The 21,476-nt window shown below is 44.3% G+C and overlaps 1 protein-coding gene across 4 annotated transcripts in view; it reads left to right on the forward strand.

Annotated features, from left to right (window-relative positions):
* The window catches only part of LOC140409077 (probable E3 ubiquitin-protein ligase HERC1), a 701,933-nt gene that overhangs the window by 632,714 nt on the left and 47,743 nt on the right, over positions 1 to 21,476 (forward strand). For all 4 annotated transcript variants that reach the window (XM_072497165.1, XM_072497164.1, XM_072497166.1 and 1 more), the window contains 2 exons: positions 1,401 to 1,570; positions 15,063 to 15,228. In XM_072497165.1, coding sequence (XP_072353266.1) covers positions 1,401 to 1,570; positions 15,063 to 15,228 — 336 coding nt within the window. The remainder of the gene's footprint in view (positions 1 to 1,400; positions 1,571 to 15,062; positions 15,229 to 21,476) is intronic.

Raw genomic sequence — 21,476 nt, forward strand, 5'->3', positions numbered from 1 at the left:
TAGCACTGCCGCTTCACAGCGCCAGGGTTCCAGGATCGATTCCCGGCTTGGGTCACTCTGTGCGGAGTCTGCACGCTCTCCCTGTGCCTGCGTGGGTTTCCTCTGGGTGCTCCAGTTTCCTCCCACAAGTCCCGAAAGACGTGCTGTTAGGGAATTTGGACATTCTGAATTCTCCCTCTGTGTACCCGAACAGGTGCCGGAGTGTGGCAACTCCGGGATTTTCACAGTAACTTCATGGCGGTGTTAATGTAAGCCTACTTGTGACAATAAAAATTACTCGTGATAAAGGGTGATTAAGGGTAGATCATTTAGGACTTAGATGAGGGCAAATTACTTCACTCAAAGGGTTATGAATGTTTGAAATTCTCTGCAGTTTTGGATGCTCCATAATTGAAACACTTATAGCTGGAATAGACTTATTTTCGTTGTCTCAAGGCATCTAGGGTTGTGGGGAATAGGCGGTGGAGTTGAAGCCCATGTTCATATTGAATGACAGAGCAGACTCAACAGGCCATATTGTCTATCCCCTCCTATTTTTTGTGTTCCTGAGAAACTGGTTGGGCAGTGCTGATGTATCACAGATCCACCTAGCTGGGTTCTCCCTTGTCCTAATTCTGTTGTTGTGAGACCAATTTTTCCCCAGACATTCGGTTTCTGGCCTTTAACCATCCAAAACAAATTCATCTTGTGTTCAATATTTCTGTTTTTACAGATTACAATTACTATATGCCTAGCACCTCTTCGTAACCTCATATTTTTCTATTATCACTGGTTGCAGTCAACAGTTCAGGCAGTCTAGGTTAGATAGCAGCAAATGTTGTCAGGTGCACCTATAGAAGGAATGCTAGTGCTAGGTAGTCTTTTCTGCACATCACACACATTCACTGCTGCCCCGCCAGCATTCTGGATGGGAAAAATCGCAGGCTTGTTGCTTTTTAATTTAAGGTATGGTCATTATGTGCAGGTGGCTCGGCTGCAGTTCCCGGGACTAGCATACATCCGCTTAAGAATTAAGAATTGAACCTCCTTCCTAATTTTCCCTAGTGTGTTCTGTAGGACTTATTGACTTCTAGTTAGTACAGCCCAAAAGCTTTGGCTAAGGTTGAGAACTCCGTTGACAAGAAATTGTCATCCAAAACATTTTTACATCACCACGTATAATCATAATTAATTCCTTGTTAAACAGCTTATTAACCTAGTGAGGTCCCTATAGGAATTCATTGTTTACTTTTTGTTTTGTACTTTTGCTATAAGTCTTGGGCCTGCACATTTACCGTACTTCAATTCTGTTATGAGGTTTCAATAATAGAAAGAAAAGCAATCTTCACAGAAATAAGCAATATGAAAAGGATTTTATTGTTTCAAGTTAATTAAAGGTGTTTCATTCGTTCTTTCACCAGACCAGTATTTCACGGTATAATATTGGATCTTCAGCAATTGCTCAAGGTCGGTTGCGAGGCCTGCTGTCTCCAAAAGTCAACATTCTGCCACTCGTGCGATCAATAGGAAAAACTATGATTCAGGGAAAGACTTACGGGCCTCAAATCACGGTGAAGAGAATTTCTGCAAGGTACGGTAATCGAAGAGCAACTCTGAAATTATGTTTTTAAATCCTCTTAAAAGGAAACTCTAGAAATACAAAGTATGAAGCTAGTTACTGAACAATCAACCTCTCAGAACATTTTAGTTTACATTAACTCTTAAAAATAAGCATGGCTTTTCATTCTTTATTGCAGGGCATGTCCTTTGACAGATGAACTAAAACTTGATAAATAATGTCCATGAGCTGCAGACACATAGTCATGTGGAAATATAATGGCTCAAAGAAAGGGGTTCCAGAAAGATGGCAAAGTAATGAAAGTGGGAAGGGTGGTAATATTGATTAAGGAGAATACTCCTTTGCTGGAGAGAGAGAGGCTGTTCCAGAGAGGTCGAGGACAAATCTATTTGACTTGAGCTATGAAACAATAAAGGTACCATTATGTTACTCAGTGGAGTCTACATGCCACCAACTAGTGGGAATGATGCAGAGAAACAAAATTGCAAGGAAATTACCCAAGTGCAGGAATCACAGCAGTTGGAATGGCGAAGTTTAATAAATTAGACGAAGATAGAAGTAGTGTAAAGGGTAGAGAGGGGCAAGAGTTGTATTCACAAGAGATTTCTGCAGCAGTATGTTTCTCGTCCAATGTGAAAGGAGGCCTTTCTGGAACAGATTCTTGGGAATAAGGTGGGCCAAGTAGATCAAGTTTCAAGAGGGGAGCATTAAGGAAAAGTGATCACTATCATAACGTTGGCTGGGAAAGGATGAGGAGCAATCCAGAGCAAGAATAGTTAATTGGGTGAGGGCCAAATTCAATGGGGTAAGAATGGATCTGTCGAAGATAAAGTGGAATTAAAAATTGGCAGGCAAAACGGTGACTGAACAATGCACTGCCTTTAAAGATGAAAGCGCCTCAGGTACTGTCAAGGTATACTTCCCGGCGACTTCTGGTGGTGGCCGTGGAGTGAACGGTCACACATTTGGTGGCTCCCACCCAAGGCGGTATTGTCAGGTCTTTTCCCCATCCGAAGATCCAAGTTTTTGATGGAAAGAGGTGCAGGAGTACCTGGAGAAGGCGTTACTCCTCTGGTGTGGTTGGTGGATGGATCCACGAACTAGGAGTGGGCCAGAAGAAAAGAGCTGCTGGAACAGGAGAGTCTTCGTGGTGCTCCACAGGATAAGATGGTAGAGGGCAAGGGGGTTGTTCTGCCCACCCAGTGGTCAACGGAGCAGCTAGTGGAGTTTCTGAACACTAAGTTCAGCCAGCAGAGGAAGGAGGTCCTGGAAGACCTGGCCAAAGTGGTGGAGCCGATTAAAGCACGGATCGAGAGAGTGGAGCAGACGCACGAGTCCCAGGGCCGGGCCATCCAGAAAGTGGAGGAGGCGGTGGGGGAGCATGAAGAGCAGCTGACATCATTGGTGGCCGAGGTGGGGGTGATGCGGGAGACCCAGAAGAGTCTGAAGGAGAAGGTGGAGGACCTGGAGAACAGCTCCAGAAGACAAATTCTGAGGATTGTGGGGATGCCTGAAGGCATCGAAGGTGGGGAGGCTGGCACATACGTGCCCAAAATGTTGGAGCAGTTGATGGGGGAGGGGGCCTTTGACCTGGAGGTCGACTGAGCGCACAGGGCACTAGTGAGGAGGTCATCCCGGGGTATGTGGAGCTAAATGATACGAGGAAGGTCACAGTCACCACACTGTTGGAGGCACTCCAGGCGGTGGTCAGGGGGGAGTTTATTTCAATTTGGGCACATAAGAAGAAGGCAGAACGGGCGGAGATGGCAAGGCTGGTAGATGAGATCCTGAGGATGGATAGAAGGTATTCGAAGGCCCAGAGGTAGGCCTGTTGAAGGAGAGCAGTGGCTCAAGATGGAGTTCTGATATAGTGCCCACTGGGAAGGTGATGGGGCAACTACAGAGGGCCAGAGGGGCAGTATATGAATTTGATGGGAAGGTGAGTAGGATGCTGGCCCACCAGTTGAAGAAGCAAGGAGCGGCGAGGAAGATTGGTAGAGTAAAGGACGAGATGGGAAGGGTGGTATTGGACCTGGAGGGGGTGAATGGTGTGTTTGAGGCAATTTTTAGGAGATTATGTGAGTCAGAGTCCCCGGCTGAGGGGGAGAGAATGCGACAGTTCCAGGACGGGTTGGAGGTTCCCAGGGGTCGGCGTGGGGGCTGATGGAGGCACTTCCTGTCGGGGAACGCGCTTAAGGGCATTGTTAACAATGCCTCTTCCATTCTCACTGGCCAGGCACTCTGTGAGCCCAGTGGTGGCTCGACCTTGAGGGTGTGGGGGCAGTGGAGGCAGCATTTGTGACTGGAGGGTGCCTCGGTGTGGGCACTGATTTGTGACGAGCATTGTTTTACACCGGTGGGCTGAATGCAAGGTTTTGGGGGTGGCGGCAGGCAGGGATCATGCGATTTGGAGGTGTGTTTATTGCGGGAAATTTGGCGAAGTTGGAGGACCTGGAGGAAGAGTATGAGTTGCCCAGGGGAACGACCCCCCCTGCGATTGTAGGATAAGAAACTGTCGAAGGAGGAGATAGGGGAGGGGTAGGTGTCCAAGGTCTACAAGAAACTGAAGGATTGGGAGGGGCCCCAGTGGGGGATATAAAGTGTAAGTGAGAGGAGGAGCTGGGAGGGGAGGTGGAGGCTGGGACATGGGCTGGGGCCCTGCGGAGGGTGAATGCGTCCTCGTCATCTGCAAGGCTAAGCCACATTCAGCTTGCACATATGATGGTAGCATGGATGAGTAGGTTTTTTGAGGAAGTAGAGGATAGGTGTGGGCGGTGCACGGGGAGGCCCGCGAATCACGTCCACATGTTCTGGACACGTCGGATGCTAAAGGTGATACAGACCGGGATTTGCGGACGTAATGTCCGAGGTGCTGGGGGTGAAGGTGACCCCGGGTCCAGAGGTCACGATATTCGGGGTGTTGGAAGATTCAGGAGTCCAGAGGGTGAGAGAGGCCGAAGTCTTCGACTTTGCCTCCCTGATAGTCTGGAGACGGATCCTACTTGCATGGAGGGTCTTGGAGCCGCCAAAAAGCGGGGATGTGGGTGAATGACCTGGCGGGATTCTTGAGGCTGGAGAAGGTCAAGTACATCCTGAGGAGTCGGTTGAGGGGTTCGCTCAGAGGTGGAAGCCATTCATTGACTTCTTTAAAGAGTTCCAACGCGCCACAGCAAAAAGCCGCACCGACCTTCTCAGAAGACAAACACGTGACACAACTGACAGAGTACCCTTCGTCATCCAGTACTTCCCCGGAGCGGAGAAACTACGACATCTTCTTCGCAGTTATCAACACGTCATCGTTGAAGACGAACATCTTGCCAAGGTCATCCCCACACCCCCACTACTTGCTTTCAAACAACTGCGCAACCTCAAACAAACCATTGTTTGAAGCAAACTACCCAGCCTTCAGAACAGCGACCACGACACCACACAATGACAATCTCTGCAAGACATGCCAAATCATCGACATGGTTACCACCATTACACGTGAGAACACCACCCCCAGGTACGCGGTACATACTCGAGCGACTCGGTCAACGTTGTCTACCTCATATGCTGCAGGAGAGGATGTCCAGAAGCATGGTATGTTGCCGAGACCACGCAGACGCTGCAACAACGGATGAACAGACATCGCGCGACAATCGCCAGGCAGGAATGTTCCCTTCCAGTCGGGGAACGCTTCACAATCGAGGGCATTCATCCTCAGATCTTCTGGTAAGCATTCTCCAAGGTGGCCTTCAGGACGCGTGACAACGCAGAATCGCCGAGCAGAGTCTTTAGCCAAGTTCCGCGCACATGAGTACAGCCTCAACCCGGACCTTGTATTCATGTCACATTGCATTCATCCCCCACCATCTGGCCTGGGCTTGCAAAATCCTACCAGCTGTTATGGCTTGAGACAATTCACACCTCTTTAACCTGGGGTTACCCCTATCTCTGGATCTGTAAAGACTTAATTCCCTGCAAATGCTCGCATTCAAAGTATCGTCTTACATCTTTGACTTTGTCTATATATATATATATATATATATATATATGTTTCTGGAACCTACCTCTTCATTCACCTGAGGAAGAAGCAGTGCTCGAAAGCTAGTGATTTGAAATAAACCTATTGGATTTTAAACTGGTGTTGTAAGACTTCTAACTGTTCTTTAAAGCGGATTGAAGGTCAGCAAAACCTAGCCAAAATTTTCAATTTCTCTTTAGATATAGGGGTTATGCGAGAGGATGAAACAATTAAAAAGGGTGTAAAGATGAGCCCAGCAACTGCAGTCCAGTCAGTTTAGCCTAGGTGGTGGGGTAGCTTTGAGTAATTCGGGAGAGAATTAATGGGCAATTGGGCAAATGTGGATTAATGAAGGAGACCAACATGGATTTCTTGAGCAAAAATCATGTTTAGCTAAATAGCTTGAGAATTTGATGAGGAAACAGAGAGGGTTGCTGAGGGTAATGCTGTTGATGTGACGTACATGGACTTCCAAAATGCATTTGATACGGTGCGACACAAAAGACTTGTGAGCAAAGCTAAAGTTCATGATATAAAGGGACAGTAGCAACATAGATATGATACTGGCTGAATGACAAAATAGAGATGAGCAGTTGTTTTCCAGACTGGAGGAAGGTTTATAGTAGATTTCCCCAGTGATCAGTGTTAGGATCCCTGCTCTTTCTCATGTATATTAATGACCTAGACTTTGGTGTACAGGGCATAATTTCAAAATTAACGCATGAAAACAATCATTGGAAACATGAAAAGAATAGTGTAAAACTTCAAAAGGACATGACCGGTTGGTGGATGGACAGGTGAAATTTAATGCAGAGAGGTGTGAAGTGATTAAATTTGGTAAGAAAATGAGATGAGGCAATATAAAAGAAAGGGTATAATTCTAAAAGGGGTGCAGGAGAAGAGGGACCAGGGTGTAAATGCATAAATCATTTAATTTGGCAGAGCAGGTTGAGAACGCAGTTAACAAGGCATTCAGGTTCTGAGCTTTATAAATATTGGATTTGTTTATTGTCACGTGTACCGGGGTACAGTGAAAAACTGCATGTAGCTCAGACAGATCATTCTGTACCTGAAAAGAAAATACATAATAGGGCAAACATAAAATACACAATGTAAATACATAGACACAGGCATCGGGTGAAGCATACGGACTGCAGTACTAATCAGTAGAGAAGATGTGTGAAGAGATCTGTTGAGTCCATAAGAGGGTCATTTAGGAGTCTGGTAACAGCGGGGAAGAAGCTGTTTTTGAATCTATTAGTGTATGCTCTCGGGCATGAAGGACATAAGCAAGGAAGTTATGATAAACCTGTATAAAACACTAGTCTGGTCTCAACTAGAATATTATATTGAGTTCTTAGAACAATACTTACCTCATTACAACCTTCAAATGTGGACAAAAATGCTGTATTCCAGAGTTGAGATGTAAGAGTGCTTTGATGTCAAACGCTGTTTTGACATCAAAGCAGCATTTGACCTAGTATGGCAACAAGGAAGGTGGGTCTGTGGAATTCATTGCCACAGAGGGCGGGGGAGGCCGGGACGTTGAGTGTCTTTAAGACAGAAGTTGACAAATTCTTGATTTCTCGAGGAATTAAGGGCTATGGAGAGAGAGCGAGTAAATGGAGTTGAAATCAGCCATGATTGAATGGTGGAGTGGACTCGATGGGCCGAATGGCCTTACTTCCGCTCCTATGTCTTATGGTCTAAGGAGCCCGAGCAAAATTGGAGTCAATGGGAATCAGGATTAGAGTCATTCCTAGCACAAAAGAAGATGGTTGTGATTGTTGGAAGTCAATCATCTCAGTTCCAGGACATCACTGCAAAAGTTCTGCGGGTAGTATCCTAGGCACAATCATTTTCAACTGCTTCATTGTCATGAGAATGTCGCTTTAAGAAATGTTTGGCTGCTCATGTTACTGCATTGATGTCAGAGTGTGGGTGGAGCTGGGCTCTGGTTCTGCTTTTTAGTTTCACTTTGAGAAAAGCTTGGGTGTGTCTGTCTTTTTGGTTTCATGTTTCAGTGTGTTGCAGCTGAAGTCAGACAAAGCAGCTGCATTGTTGAGCTCTCAGCCATGAAGGACTATCTCTTGATCATTTGGTGAATTCAGAAGAATTATAAATGTTTTCAGTATTAATGTAAACCCTGGTGTGCTCCTGTTTAAAGGTTTGTTAAGTCCTTTGGGTGTAAAAGGACAGCATGCGGGTTACTTAGTGTTGTATTCTTTGGGGGTTATCTTTGAATTAATGGTTGCTAAGATATTCACTGCTTGTTTTAAAAAGGTTAACTTGAGTTCATAGAATAAACATTGTTTTGCTTTAAAAATTACTTTTCCATTTCTGCTGTACCATACCTGTAGAGTGAGCCGTGTGCTCCCCATACCACAATCTATTAAAAGTTGTGGGTCAGGTGAACTCCATGATACACTTTGGGGTTCTCTAAACCCTGACCCATAACATCATAAATGACCTTTCTTCCATCACAAGGTCAGAAGTGGGGATGTTCCCTTATGATTGCACAATACTCAATATCATGTACGACTCCTCAGATGCTGAAGCAGTCCATGTCCAAATGCAGCAAGGCCTGGACAATACCCAGGCTTGAGCTGACATGATGCATGTAACATTTGCACCACACAAATGCCAGGCAATGATCATTTCCAACAAGAGAGAACCTCGCCATTGCCCCTTGACATTCAATAGCATTACCATCACTGAATCCAATACTATCAACATCCTAGGGATTACCATTGACCAGAAACTGAACAGGACTAGCCATATAAATACTATGGCTGCCACAGCAGGTCAGAGGTCAGGGAACCCAGTGGCGGGTAATTCACCTCCTGGCTCCCTAAAGCCTGTCCACCATCTACAGGAGTACGATGGAATAGTCTCCATTTGCCACAAAACTTGACATGATCCAGGACAAAGCAGCCCGCTTGATTGGCACCCATCCACAAACATTCACTCCCTCCACCAATGACGCACTGCAGCAGCGGTGTGTATCATCTACAAGATGCACTGCAGGAACTCACCAAGCCTTCTGAGACAGCATCTTGCAAAGCCACGACCACTACCATCTAAAAGAACGAGGACAGCAGACACATGGGAACATCGCCACCTAGAGTTTCCGCTCTAAGCCATGCACCACCCTGACTTGGAAATATATGCCATTCTTTCGCTGTCGCTGCATCAAAATCCTGAAACTCCCTCCTTATCAGCTCTGTGTACATACACCATGTGGACTGCAGTGGTTCAATGAAAGCAGCTCAAGGGCAATGAGGGGTGGGTAATAAATGCTGACCTAGCCAGCAATGCCCACATCCCATGAATACATTTTAAAAATGTTCCTGGAATAAGAAATGTAATTTGCTTAGATATAAAGGAGAAGCTGAGGCCGCTCTCCTTAGCAAAAATAAGGTTGAGAGTAGATTCGATTGAGATATTGAAAATCATGAAAGGTCTGGACAGAGTAGATAGGAATAAAAAAAGAAGTGGGAGTAGCACGAATGGTTAAAGAATCAATTCCAGTTGTGAGAAGAAATGATATACTAAACAGGTCAACAAACAAAGCTTTATGGATTGAACTTAGAAATAGAAAAGGGGCAGTCATATTAATGGAAGTATACTACATACTCCCAAATAGTGAAAGGGAGATAGAAGATCCAAATATTTAGGCAAATTTCTGCCTGTAAGAACAAGAGGGCAATTATAGTAGGGGACTTTATCTATCCCAATATAAACTGGGATTCAAACAAAATAAGGAAAACTGAGGGAGAAAAATACATGCAGTGAGTCCAGGAAACTTTTTTCCACCATTTAGTGACAAACCCAACGAGAGGAGATGCAAATCTAAACCTGGTGGGTAAAGTGACAGTTGCCGACCATATCAGGGATAGTGATCTCAAATCCATTAGGTTCAGTATTACCATGGAAGAGGACAGAGATAAAGCAGGAATAAAAAAATTGAACTGGGGGAAGGCAAATTTTGCAGAAATGAGAAGGAACTTGGCTGAGGTGGACTGGCCATCATTGCTAAAGGATAAATCAGTGGGAGGCACCAAAAGTAGTGATCCCAAATGTACAAAGGAGGCATGTCCCTTCCAAAAATAAGAGTGGTGCTGCCAAATCTAGACCCCCCTGGTTGTCTAGAGAATACAGGGAAAGATAAAACCTAAAAAGAAAGATGTGATAGGTATAAAGAACTAAGCACTGCAGATAGTTTAGATAAATACAGGAAGTGCAGGGACAAAGTCAATAAGGAAATCAAAGAGAGGGCATGAAAAAAGATTAGCAAGTAAAGTTAAAGAAAACCCAAAGATGTTTTACAAATATATTAACAGTAAACGGTTAGATGTGGTGTACATGGATTTTAGCAAGGCATTTGACATTGTCCTGCATGACAGATTGGTTAAAGTGAAAGCCCATGGGACACCGGGCAACGTGGCGAACTGGATGAAAAGTTGGCTTAGTGACAGGAAACAAAGTGTGTAATGGTCGATGGCTGCCCTTGCAATTGGGAAATTGTTTCAAGTGGTGTTCCACAGGGCTCGGTGTTGGGACTGTTTGTGTTATGTATTAACAATTTGGATGTGACGTGGGGAGCATGGTGGCACAGTGGTTAGCACTGCTGCCACACAGTGCCAGTAACCCGGGTTCAATTCCGACCTCGGATAACTGTCTGTGTGGAGTTTGTACATTCTCCCCATGTCTGCGTGGGTTTCCTCCAGGTGCTCCGGTTTCCTCCCACAGTCCAAAGATGTGCAGGTTAGATGGGTTGGCCATACTCAATTGCCCCTTAAGCTGGAGTTGCAGGAATAGAGTGGGGAATTCGGCCTAGGTAGGATGGTCTTTCGAAGCATCGGTGCAGGTTCGATGGCGGATGGCCGGAATGACCTCCTTCTGCAGTGTAAGTGTTCTATGATTGGGAAATTTGCAGACGACACAAAGATTGGCCGAGTGGTGGACAGTGTAGAGGTTAGCTACAATCTCCAGAATGATATCGATGCATTGGTGGAGTGGGCGATAAAGTACAGATGGAATTTAACACAGAAAATTGTGAGGTCATGCATTTAGGGAGGTCAAACAGTTATATGGTGTACACAATAAATGGGAATATACCAAGAGGGGTAGATGAAGTTAGAGATCTTGGCGTACAGTACCACAGCTCCCCAAAGTTAGCAGTTCAAGTAGACGAGGTTGTAAAGAAAGCATATGGAATGCTCTCCTTCATTAACAGAGGTATGGAATATAAAAGTAAGGATATAATGTTGGAATTGTACAAGATACTGGTGCGGCCACAACTGGAGTACTGTGTGCAGTTATGGTCACCACATTACAGGAAGAACCTAACTGCTCTGGAGAGAGTGCAGAGGAGGTTTATAAGAATGTTGCCAGGGCTAGAAAAGTGTACCTATGAGGAGAGATTGGATAGGCTGGGGTTATTTTCTTTAGAACAAAGAAGGTTGAAGGGTGACTTAATTGAGGTGTACAAAATTTTGAGGGAAAGAGATAGAGTGGACAGGATAAAATTGTTTCCCTTGGTGGAGAATTCTAGAACCGGGGGACAAGATAAGAGGCAGACAGTGTAGAGGGGACTTGAGGAAAAACGGTTTTACGCAGACGGTAGTGGGAGTCTGGAACTCACTGCCTGAGATGGTGGTGGAGGCAGAGACCCTAATCTCTTTTTTAAAAGTACCTGGATCTGCACCTTAAGTGCTCTAAGCAACAGGGCTATGGGCCTGGTGCAGGAAGGTGGGATTAGAAAGGGCACCTGGGTGTCTTCGGGCTGACATGGACAAAATCATGTTGCAGCTGTATAGAACCTTAGTTAGGCCACACTTGGAGTATAGTGTTCAATTCTGGTCGCCACACTACCAGAAGGATGTGGAGGCTTTAGAGAGGGTGCAGAAGAGATTTACCAGAATGTTGCCTGGTATGGAGGGCATAAGCTATGAGGAGCGATTGAATAAACTCGGTTTGTTCTCACTGGAACGAAGGAGGTTGAGGGGCGACCTGATAGAGGTATACAAAATTATGAGGGGCATAGACAGAGTGGATAGTCAGAGGCTTTTCCCCAGGGTAGAGGGGTCAATTACTAGGGGGCATAGGTTTAAGGTGAGAGGGGCAAAGTTTAGAGTAGATGTACGAGGCAAGTTTTTTACGCAGAGGGTAGTGGGTGCCTGGAACTCACTACCGGAGGAGGTAGTGGAGGCAGGGACGATAGGGACATTTAAGGGGCATCTTGACAAATATATGAATAGGATGGGAATAGAAGGATACGGACCCAGGAAGTGTAGAAGATTGTAGTTTAGTCGGGCAGTATGGTCGGCACGGGCTTGGAGGGCCGAAGGGCCTGTTCCTGTGCTGTACATTTCTTTGTTCTTTTTGTTCTTTGTTATAGGCCGAATGGCCTCCTCCTGTGTTGTAACTTTTCAATGATTCTGTGAAACTGTTCCAATTGGTCGAAAGATCAAGAACCAAAGTACACTGATGTAAGGTGATTGACAAATGAAACAATGGCAACATGAGGAAAAATGTTTTTACACAGAAAATGGTTAAGATCTTGAATACACTGCCTGAGAATATGGTTGAGGCAGCTTCAATCTTGACCTTCAAAAGGGAATTAGATCATTATCTGAAGAGGAAGAATTTGCAGGTCTACGGGACAAAGGCAAGTGAGTGGCAGCGGCACTAGATGAATTGCTCTTGCAAAGAACCGGCACAAGTGTGACAGATTGAATGACCTCCTTATTTAATGTCACCATTCTATAATTCTTAGGTCCTAGAAGCAATTCGCTGGCACTTATCTCAAGGCTGGAGTACAAGGTTTGGTTAGACCTTTGATAAGCAAGACGGTGAAAGGGTATCAGGGATAGGTGGAAAAGTGGAGGGAGGTTCTAATCAAATCAGCCATGACCTTGTTGAATGGCAGGGCAGGTTTGAGTGTCCAAATGGCCTACTCTTGCTCCTAATTCATATGTACATTATCTATATAAACCTCTAGTTAAACCTCATTGAGAGTTCTGCGTTTATTTTTATCCACCACACCTCAGGAAGGATATATTGGCCTAGGAGAGGGTGCAGTACTGATTCACCAGAAAGAAAGGTTTAATTATGAGCACTGATGACATAAACTAGTCTTGTAATCCCTGAGTTTTGAAGATTGAAGTGATCTAATTGAGGTGTTGAGTTGTTAGGGTAGATAATGAGAAACCATCTCCCCATCTGGTGGAGAAGTCCAGAACAAGGGACTTTGAAATTAGAGCTAAGGAGAGTTCAAGGATGATGTCAGGGTGCACATCTTCACATAAAGTCAGAAATTATTTATTTCTCTTCTCTTTCCCCCCCACCCAAAAGAAAAAACCTCAAAGGCAGTTCAGGTCAATTGAAAATTTAAAAACTGTGATCGATATATTTTTCAATGGCAAGGGTTTTGAGGGTTACAGTGCCAAGAAAGGTAGATGGAGTTCAGATATAAATCAATAATGATCTAATTGAATGGCTCAACTGTTACCAGTGATGATTTGTTCTGAAAGAGCAATAGATTTATAATGAAAGCAAAATACGATGCTGGATATCTGAAATCAAAACAGAAAATGCTGCAAAACGCAGCATGCCTGGCAGCATCTGTGGAGGGAGTAGCAGAGTTAATGTTTCAAGTCAAATATAACTCTACTTTGGAACAGAAGAGCAGATAGTGTTGAACTTAATGGATGACTGTTCTCCAACTGAAAAGAGGTCAGGGCAATAAATAATTTTGAGGAAAGCCAATTTCACCGATACGACTGAAATAGATGCAAGGTGGTGGCAATTTGAGTTTGCTTTTAATCGCTGGTGATAAAGTGCTAAATTCTGAAATAATAAATTGTTTTTTCAGCTGTGAAAAGAGGAATCTCAGCAGGCGGCCAGGTATATATAATGTTAACAGGATAGAGAAAGCAAACTCTGGAAAACAATTACATAAATGTCCACCCATCAGGATAAGAAGGTCGAAGTTCAGGGTTACGAAAGGTACTGATGTCAGGAAGTTTTTTACATGAGCGAGTATTGACAACAAGTTATTAGGAAGAGCGATTGAGGCCAGGACACAAGTTAATTTGATTAAAAAGCAACTGCCTGCTGTAATGGGAAGATATCTGCCTGAGTATTCTTGAAGAATGAGATTAAATAGACTGACTGCAAATTACCTTGTTATACTTTAGCTGCAGTGCTATTTTAATTCAAGCACGTTTCACATTCCAATTTCTGCATGAAGATCAGGCCATGTACATACCTGGAAACAGCCTAAGTGCTAGGAGTGAAACTTTATTTTTTTTAAATTCATTTACGGGATTTGGGTGTCGCTGGTTAGGCCAGTGTTTCTTGCCCATCCTTAGTTGCCCTTCAGAAGGTGGTGGTGAGTTGCCTTCTTGAACCACTGCAGTATTTCAGGTGTAGGTACACCCACTATGCTGTTAGGGAGGGAGTTACATGATTTGGACCCAGCGATAGGGAAGGAACGGGAATATATTTCCAAGTCAGGTGAGTGACTTGGAAGGGAACCTCTAGGTGGTGGGGTTCTTGGGTTTCTGCTGCTCTTGTCTTTCTAGATAGTAGTGGTCGTGGGTTTAGAAGGTGCTGTCTAAGGAATCATGATGAGTTACTGCAGTGCACCTTGTAGATGGTATACACAGCTGCCACTATTCATCGGTGGTGGGGGGTTTGAATGTTTGTGGAAGGGGTAGCAATCAAGTGGGCTGCTTTGTTCTGGATGGTGTCGAGCTTCTTGAGTGTTGTTGGAGCTGCACTCATCCAGGCAAGTGGAGAGTATTCTGTTACACTCCTGATTTGTGCCTTGTAGATGGCAGACAGGCTTTGGGGGGTCAGGAGGTGAATTACTCACCGTAGGATTCCGAGCCTTTGACCTGTCCTGGTAGCCACAGTATTAATATAGCTAGTCCCGTTCAGTTTCTGATCAATGGTAACCCCCAGGATGTTGATTGTGGCGGATTCGGCGATGGTAATGCCATTGAATGGGGCAGTGGTTAGATCCTGTCTTGTAGGAGATGATCATTGCCTGGCACTTGTGTGGCACGAATTTAACTGAAACTGTACTGCCTTTGTACTGTAAATAAACTTTTTTTACATAATGGAGTTCAGGGTATATGTCTCATCGAGGTTTATTGCTCACATACAGCATCCTCCGAGTATTAAAAATTAGCTCAATATTGTTGCTGCTTTAATATAACCACAACAATGCTAGAACAGGGCAGGTTCACAGCATGTGATGGGCTTTAAGTCAATTAACACCCCAAAACAATAATTTTATTTATGATTCAGAAGTACATTAGTCAATTCTGAAAAGAAAACTTTTAATCGCATTTTTGGACATGGAAATTTATTTCATGCACTGTCTATCAATATTTGTGGGACCGATCTGTCGCATCAGCTCCTCCATTTCCTGCAAACGTAAAAATTGATTACTATTATCTTCATTTATGTTAATGTGACCTGCAGGGGCCGGTCAACGAAGCCGATCTTCATTCAGATTGCCAAACAAGTTGTGCAACTCAATGCCTCAGAGTTGAGGCTCCCATCACGGGCTTGGAAAGTGAAGTTGATCGGGGAAGGTGCTGATGATGCTGGTGGGGTATTTGATGACACAATTACGGAAATGTGCCAGGTAAGTTAGCATTTACATAGAATGTAAAGCACTGAGACAGATTATTACACTGAGACAGGTCTGTGCCAGTGTTGATGTTGTACACAAAACCCTTCCCCAACCTTCTTTATCTCATCTGATCAACACATCTTTCTATTCATTCTCTCTTATACATTGAAATAAGCAGGACTGGAAATGATTTATTTGCTCCAGAAGTTAAAAACAGAATACACAGTTGACTTCCTCACCACTAGTATGTCCAACTCCTCAAAATTGCTGATGCAATAGGGTGGCATGGTAGGACATTCTGAATTCTCCCTCCGTGTACCCAAACAGTCCCTGGAATGTGGCGACTAGGGGATTTTCGCAGTAACTTCACTGCCGTGTTAATGTAAGCCTACTTGTGACAATAAACATTATTATTATATTATGTATTTGTGTCCCTCGCTATTTAAGCCGTTCACCGTAACAATTTGTCTGTTAATCTCTTTCAGGTTCTTGAATGTTTCCAAATAATGGGTATTTCTCCTCATTATCTATGATATTGTGGATATCATACTTTATGGAAACAGACTAAGTTTAAATGTCATTAGGGGGAAGGTGTGCATATTTTAGCCAAAGGGAGAGAAATAGACACTAAAAGGGTGCAATGCTGACAATGCTAGCCTATCTGAAGGTCTGGACTTAGCACACAATTTTGTTTGTAATTGCTGATTATGATCACTTTAAATAAGAAGCAAACTGCTGGAAAAACTCAGCAAGGTAAGCAACATCTGTGAGGAGAGAGAAATAGTTCTGATGAAAGATCATCAAACTGAAATGTTAACTCTCTTCCTTGTTCCACATGCTGTGAAGCCTGATGAGTATTTGCAGTATTTTCTGTTTTTATTTCAGATTTCCAACATTAACAATATTTGAAATTGTCAGCTCCAAGGCATGGTCTGCTCCTCTTGCTCCATGTGGCAGGCTGGGGACAGTTCCAGTCCTCGGGGTCAGCATGTGTGCAGGAAGTGTCTCCAGTTACAGCTCCTGGAAGCTGGAGTTTCAGAGCTGGAGCGGGGCGGCTGGAGACACTGTGGAGCATCCACGAGTCGGAGAGCATCGTGGATAGCACGTATAGAGAGGTGGTCACACCGCAGGCTCAGATTCCGCAGGCAGGAAGGGAATGGGTGACCACCAGACAGAGCAAGAAAGCGAGGCAGGTAGTGCAGGAGTCTCCTGTGGCCCTTCCCCTACAGACAGATATAACGCTTTGGATACTGTTAAGGGGAATGGCCTCTCAGGGGAAGACGGCAACAGCCAAACTTGTGACACCACAGTTGGTTCTGCTGCAGAGGGGAGAGGTGATAAGTGGGACAGTGCAATAGTTATAGGGGATTCAATTGTATGGGGAATAGACAGGCGTTTCTGTGGCCACAAACGAGACTCCAGGATGGTATGTTGCCTTCCTGGTGCTAGGGTCAAGGATGTCTCGGAACAGATACAGGACATTCTGGAGAGGGAGGGTGAACAGCCAGTGGTCGTGGTACACATCGGTACAAATGACATAGGTAAAAAAAGGGGTGAGGTCCTAAAAGCAGAATACAGGGAGCTAGGAAGGAAGTTAAGAAATCGGACTTCGAAGGTAGTGATCTACTACCAGTGCCACGTGCTAGTCAGAGTAGAAATGACAGGATATATAGGATGAATACGTGGCTGAAGGGATGGTGTCAGGTGGAGGGTTTCAGATTCCTGGGGCATTGGGACCGGTTCTGGGGGAGGTGGGACCTGTACAAACTGGACGGGTTACACCTGGGCAGGACTGGAACTGATGTCCTAGGGGGGCTATTTGCTAGAGCGGTTGGGGAGTGTTTAAACTAATGTGGCAGAGAGATGGGAAACGATGCAGGAAGTCGGAAGGTAGTAAAACAAGGGTAGAAACAAAAGGCAGTAAGGGGGAAAGTGTAAGGCAGAGAAGCCATAGTCAAAAATCAAAAAGGGCAACAGAACAAGGTACGGTGACTGAGGGGTGCTCAGTGAATAGGCTCAGTAATACTAAAAGGAATAAAACGGGAAGTAAAAACATAAATGGAAAGTGACGCAGCAGGTTGTTACATGAAGATATGGGTTCAACGACAAGGAAAATTAGGAGAAACTTTAAGAGGAAAAATAACTTAGGAGAGGTTACTGATCAAGGTGTTAAGATTCAAAACAGAGGTATAAAAGCCAACATAAATGTACTTTACCTGAATGCTGGGAGTGAAATATCCAAGGGTATCAAACTATTCAGAAGGACAGAGTGGATGGTAAGGGAGGTAGGTGGTGTAGCTCTGTTATTTAAGGATGACATCCGGCCAATAGTAAGGGATGACACGGGTGCTATGGAGGATAAGGTTGAATCCGTTTGGGTGGAAATCAGAAATAGCAAGGCGAAAAAGTCACTGATAGGAGTAGTCTATAGGCCACCAAATAGTAACATTATGGTGGGGCAGGCAATAAACAAAGAAATAACTGATACATGTAGAAATGGTACAGCCGTTATCATGGGGGATTTTAAGCTATATGTCGATTAGTTCAACCAGGTCGGTCAAGGCAGCCTTGAGGAGGAGTTTATAGAATGTATCGCGATAGTTTCCTAGAACAGGATGTAATGGAACCTACGAGGGAACAAGCGGTCCTAGATCTGGTCCTGTGTAATGAGACAGGATTGATGAATGATCTCATAGTTAGGGATCCTCTCGGAAGGAGCGATCATAATATGGTGGAAATTAAAATACAGATGGAGGGTGAGAAGGTAAAATCAAACACTAGTGTTGTGTGCTTAAACAAAGGAGATTACAATGGGATGAGAGAAGAGCTAGCTAAGGTAGACTGGGAGCAAAGACTTTATGGTGAAACAGTTGAGGAACAGTGGAGAACCTACCAAGCGATTTTTCACAGTGCTCAGCAAAAGTTTATACCAACAAAAAGGAAGGACGGTAGAAAGAGGGAAAATCGACCGTGGATATCTAAGGAAATAAGGGAGAGTATCAAATTGAAGGAAAAAGCATACAAAGTGGCAAAGATTAGTTGGAGAGTAGAGGACTGGGAAATCTTTAGGGGGCAACAGAAAGCTACTAAAAAAGCTACAAAGAAGAGTAAAATAGATTATGAGAGGAAACTTGCTCAGAATATAAAACAGACAGTAAAGGCTTCTACAAATATATAAAACAAAAAAGAGTGGCTACGGTAAATAGTGGTCCTTTAGAGGATGAGAAGGGAGATTTAATAATGGGAGATGAGGAAATGGCTGAGGAACTGAACAGGTTTTTTGGATCGGTCTTCACAGTGGAAGACACAAATAACATGCCAGTGACTGATGGAAATGGGGCTATGACAGGTGAGGACCTTGAGATGATTGTTATCACTAAGGCAGTAGTGATGGAAAACCTAATGGGGCTAAAGGTAGACAAGTCTCCTGGCCCTAATGGAATGCATCCCAGAGTTATAAAGGAGATAGCTAGGAAAATTGCAAATGCACTAGTGATAATTTACCAAAATTCACTGGACTCTGGGGTGGTCCCGGCAGATTGGAAAACGTGACACCACTGTTTAAAAAAGAAGGTAGGCAGAAAGCGGGTAATTTTGGCCAGTGAGCTTAACTTCGGTAGTAGGGAAGATGCTGGAGTCTATCATCAAGGAAGAATTAGCGAGGCATCTGGATGGAAATTGTCCCATTGGGCAGACGCAGCATGGGTTCATAAAGGGCAGGTCGTGCCTAACTAATTTAGTGGAATTTTTTGAGGACATTACGAGTGCGGTAGATAACAGGGAGCCAATGGTTGTGGTATATCTGGATTTCCAGAAAGCTTTTGACAAGGTGCCACACAAAAGATTGCTACATAAGATAAAGATGCATGGCATTAAGGGTAAAGTAGTAGCATTGATAGAGGATTGGTAAATTAATAGAAAGCAAAGAGTGGGGATTAATGAGTGTTTCTCTGGTTGGCAATCAGTAGCTAGTGGTGTCCCTCAGGGTTCAGTGTTGGGCCCACAATTGTTCACAATTTACATAGATGATTTGGAGTTGGGGACCAAGTGCAATGTGTCCAAGTTTGCAGACGACACTAAGATGAGTGGTAAAGCAAAAAGTGCAGAGGATACCGGAAGTCTGCAGAGGGATTAGGATAGGTTAGGGTCTGGCAGATGGAATACAATGTTGACAAATGTGAGGTTATCCATTTTGGTCGGAATAATAGCAAAAGGGATTATTATTTAAATGATAAAATATTAAAACATGCCGCTGTGCAGAGAGACCTGGGTGTGCTAGTACAAGAGTCACAAAAAGTTGGTTTACAGGTGCAACAGATGATCAAGAAGGCAAATGGAGTTGTGTCCTTCATTGCTAGAGGGATGGAGTTTAAGACTAGGGAGGTTATGCTGCAATTATATAAGGTGTTAGTGAGGCCACACCTGGAGTATTGTGTTCAGTTTTGGTCTCCTTACCTGAGAAAGGACGTACTGGTGCTGGAGGGTGCGCAGAGGAGATTCACTAGGTTAATGCCAGAGCTGAAGGGGTTGGATTACGAGGAGAGGTTGCATAGACTGGGACTGTACTCGTTGGAATTTAGAAGTATGCGGGGGGATCTTATAGAAACGTATAAAATTATGAAGGCAATAGATAGGATAGATGCGGGCAGGTTGTTTTGTTGCTAACTTTTGCCTTAGTTTAATTGCTCTGTTTTATCATCTTTGCTCTTGTGTCGCCAGGTACCTTTCTGATACCGCCACGTGGTTCAAGTCCGAGTAATGATCAATAATCCAATACACCGCTTAGTAAGATTTAAATCAAAGCACATTTATTATACACAGTAATCACTACTCATGCATAAATTCTACGTCTAAGCTACTTCTACGACTAACAGGCCAATACTTAACTCGGAACTGGCCCACCAGGTCAGGGAAGCGAATGGCCTTTCATTCGGGTTCTGAGCCTGCGGGATTCGAAGTTGGTACAGATTGGTAGCTAGGAGCGCCTATCTCGTAGCGAGCGTTGAAGTAAGACTTACTAGATTTCAGCGATGGCTGGACCGGTTACTGTCAAGAGTTGGTTCGCGTTGCTGAGTCAAGAAGAACGATTTGAATTTGGACTCTATTTTTATAGTCCCCAGGGGCTTCCCGCCTTTCGGGGCGGACCCTGTACCTGGTTCCAAGTGATTGGACTTTGTCCCAATCACTTGGTTCGATTTTCTCCAATGTTGGAGTGATTCCTTGATCGATGGGTGGTCTTGAGGTGGTCGTTCACCTCCCTTTGTGTAGGCTTCTGCTGGCGCCGACGAGTCTGGGTTGGCTTTATGTATCTAAATGTTGCTCATTGTTCCCGGGGATTGCTCATGAATATGCAGATGGCTGGTGTTTTGTTGTGCTGATGGTTACTAGTATCGATCTTGTCTGGCATTCACCGAGGTGAATACACAGTCAACCTGCAGCTGCTCGTTTGTGTCCTGTTGGCTGACTTTCACATCAGCCTTTGCCGTTCGCCATTTACAATCGGGAGTCATCCATTCTAAATCAGGAGTTATCCATTTTAACTGGCTACATTTTCCACTGGCGGGTGAAAGCAGAACTAGGGGGCATAGCCTCAAAATAAGGGCAAGTAGATTTAGGACTGAGCTTAGGAGGAACTTCTTCACCCAAAGGGTTGTGAATCTATGGAATTCCTTTCCCAGTGAAGCAGTTGAGGCTCCTTCATTAAATGTTTTTAAGATAAAGATAGATAGTTTTTTGAAGAATAAAGGTGTTCGGGCCGGAAAATGGAGCTGAGTCCAAAAAAGATCAGCCATGGTCTCGTTGACTTGCGGAGCAGGCTCGAGGGGCCAGATGGCCTACTCCTGCTCCTAGTTCTTATGTTCTTATGTCTGGTGGTGCTAAACTAAAGAAACGCAGATTGATTTTCATGGAACAGTGTACAGGGGCTTCTTGCACTCACTTTCAACTAAACTGTGAAGTGCTTTTGCTGACACATAGCAGCATGTTTCAGGATGTCACAGAGATTGAGGAAGGGGGCAAACAGTTTTTCTCATGTGATACTGGAGATACTGGCGAAGGAGGTCCTGAGGAGGAGGGGTGTAATTTGATAAAGTGTCGCACAACAGACTTTTGAACAAAGTTAGAACTCATGGAATAGCAGGGACAGTAACAAAATTGGTATGGAATTGGCTGAATAACGGGAAATAGAAAATAATGGTTAATAATTGTTTCTTGGACTGTATGAACCCACTTAATTGTCTTAAGCTTTGAGTCACTCTCCT

The sequence above is a fragment of the Scyliorhinus torazame genome, chromosome 3 (genome assembly GCF_047496885.1).
Source record: "Scyliorhinus torazame isolate Kashiwa2021f chromosome 3, sScyTor2.1, whole genome shotgun sequence".
NCBI classification, from domain to species: Eukaryota; Metazoa; Chordata; class Chondrichthyes; order Carcharhiniformes; family Scyliorhinidae; genus Scyliorhinus; species Scyliorhinus torazame.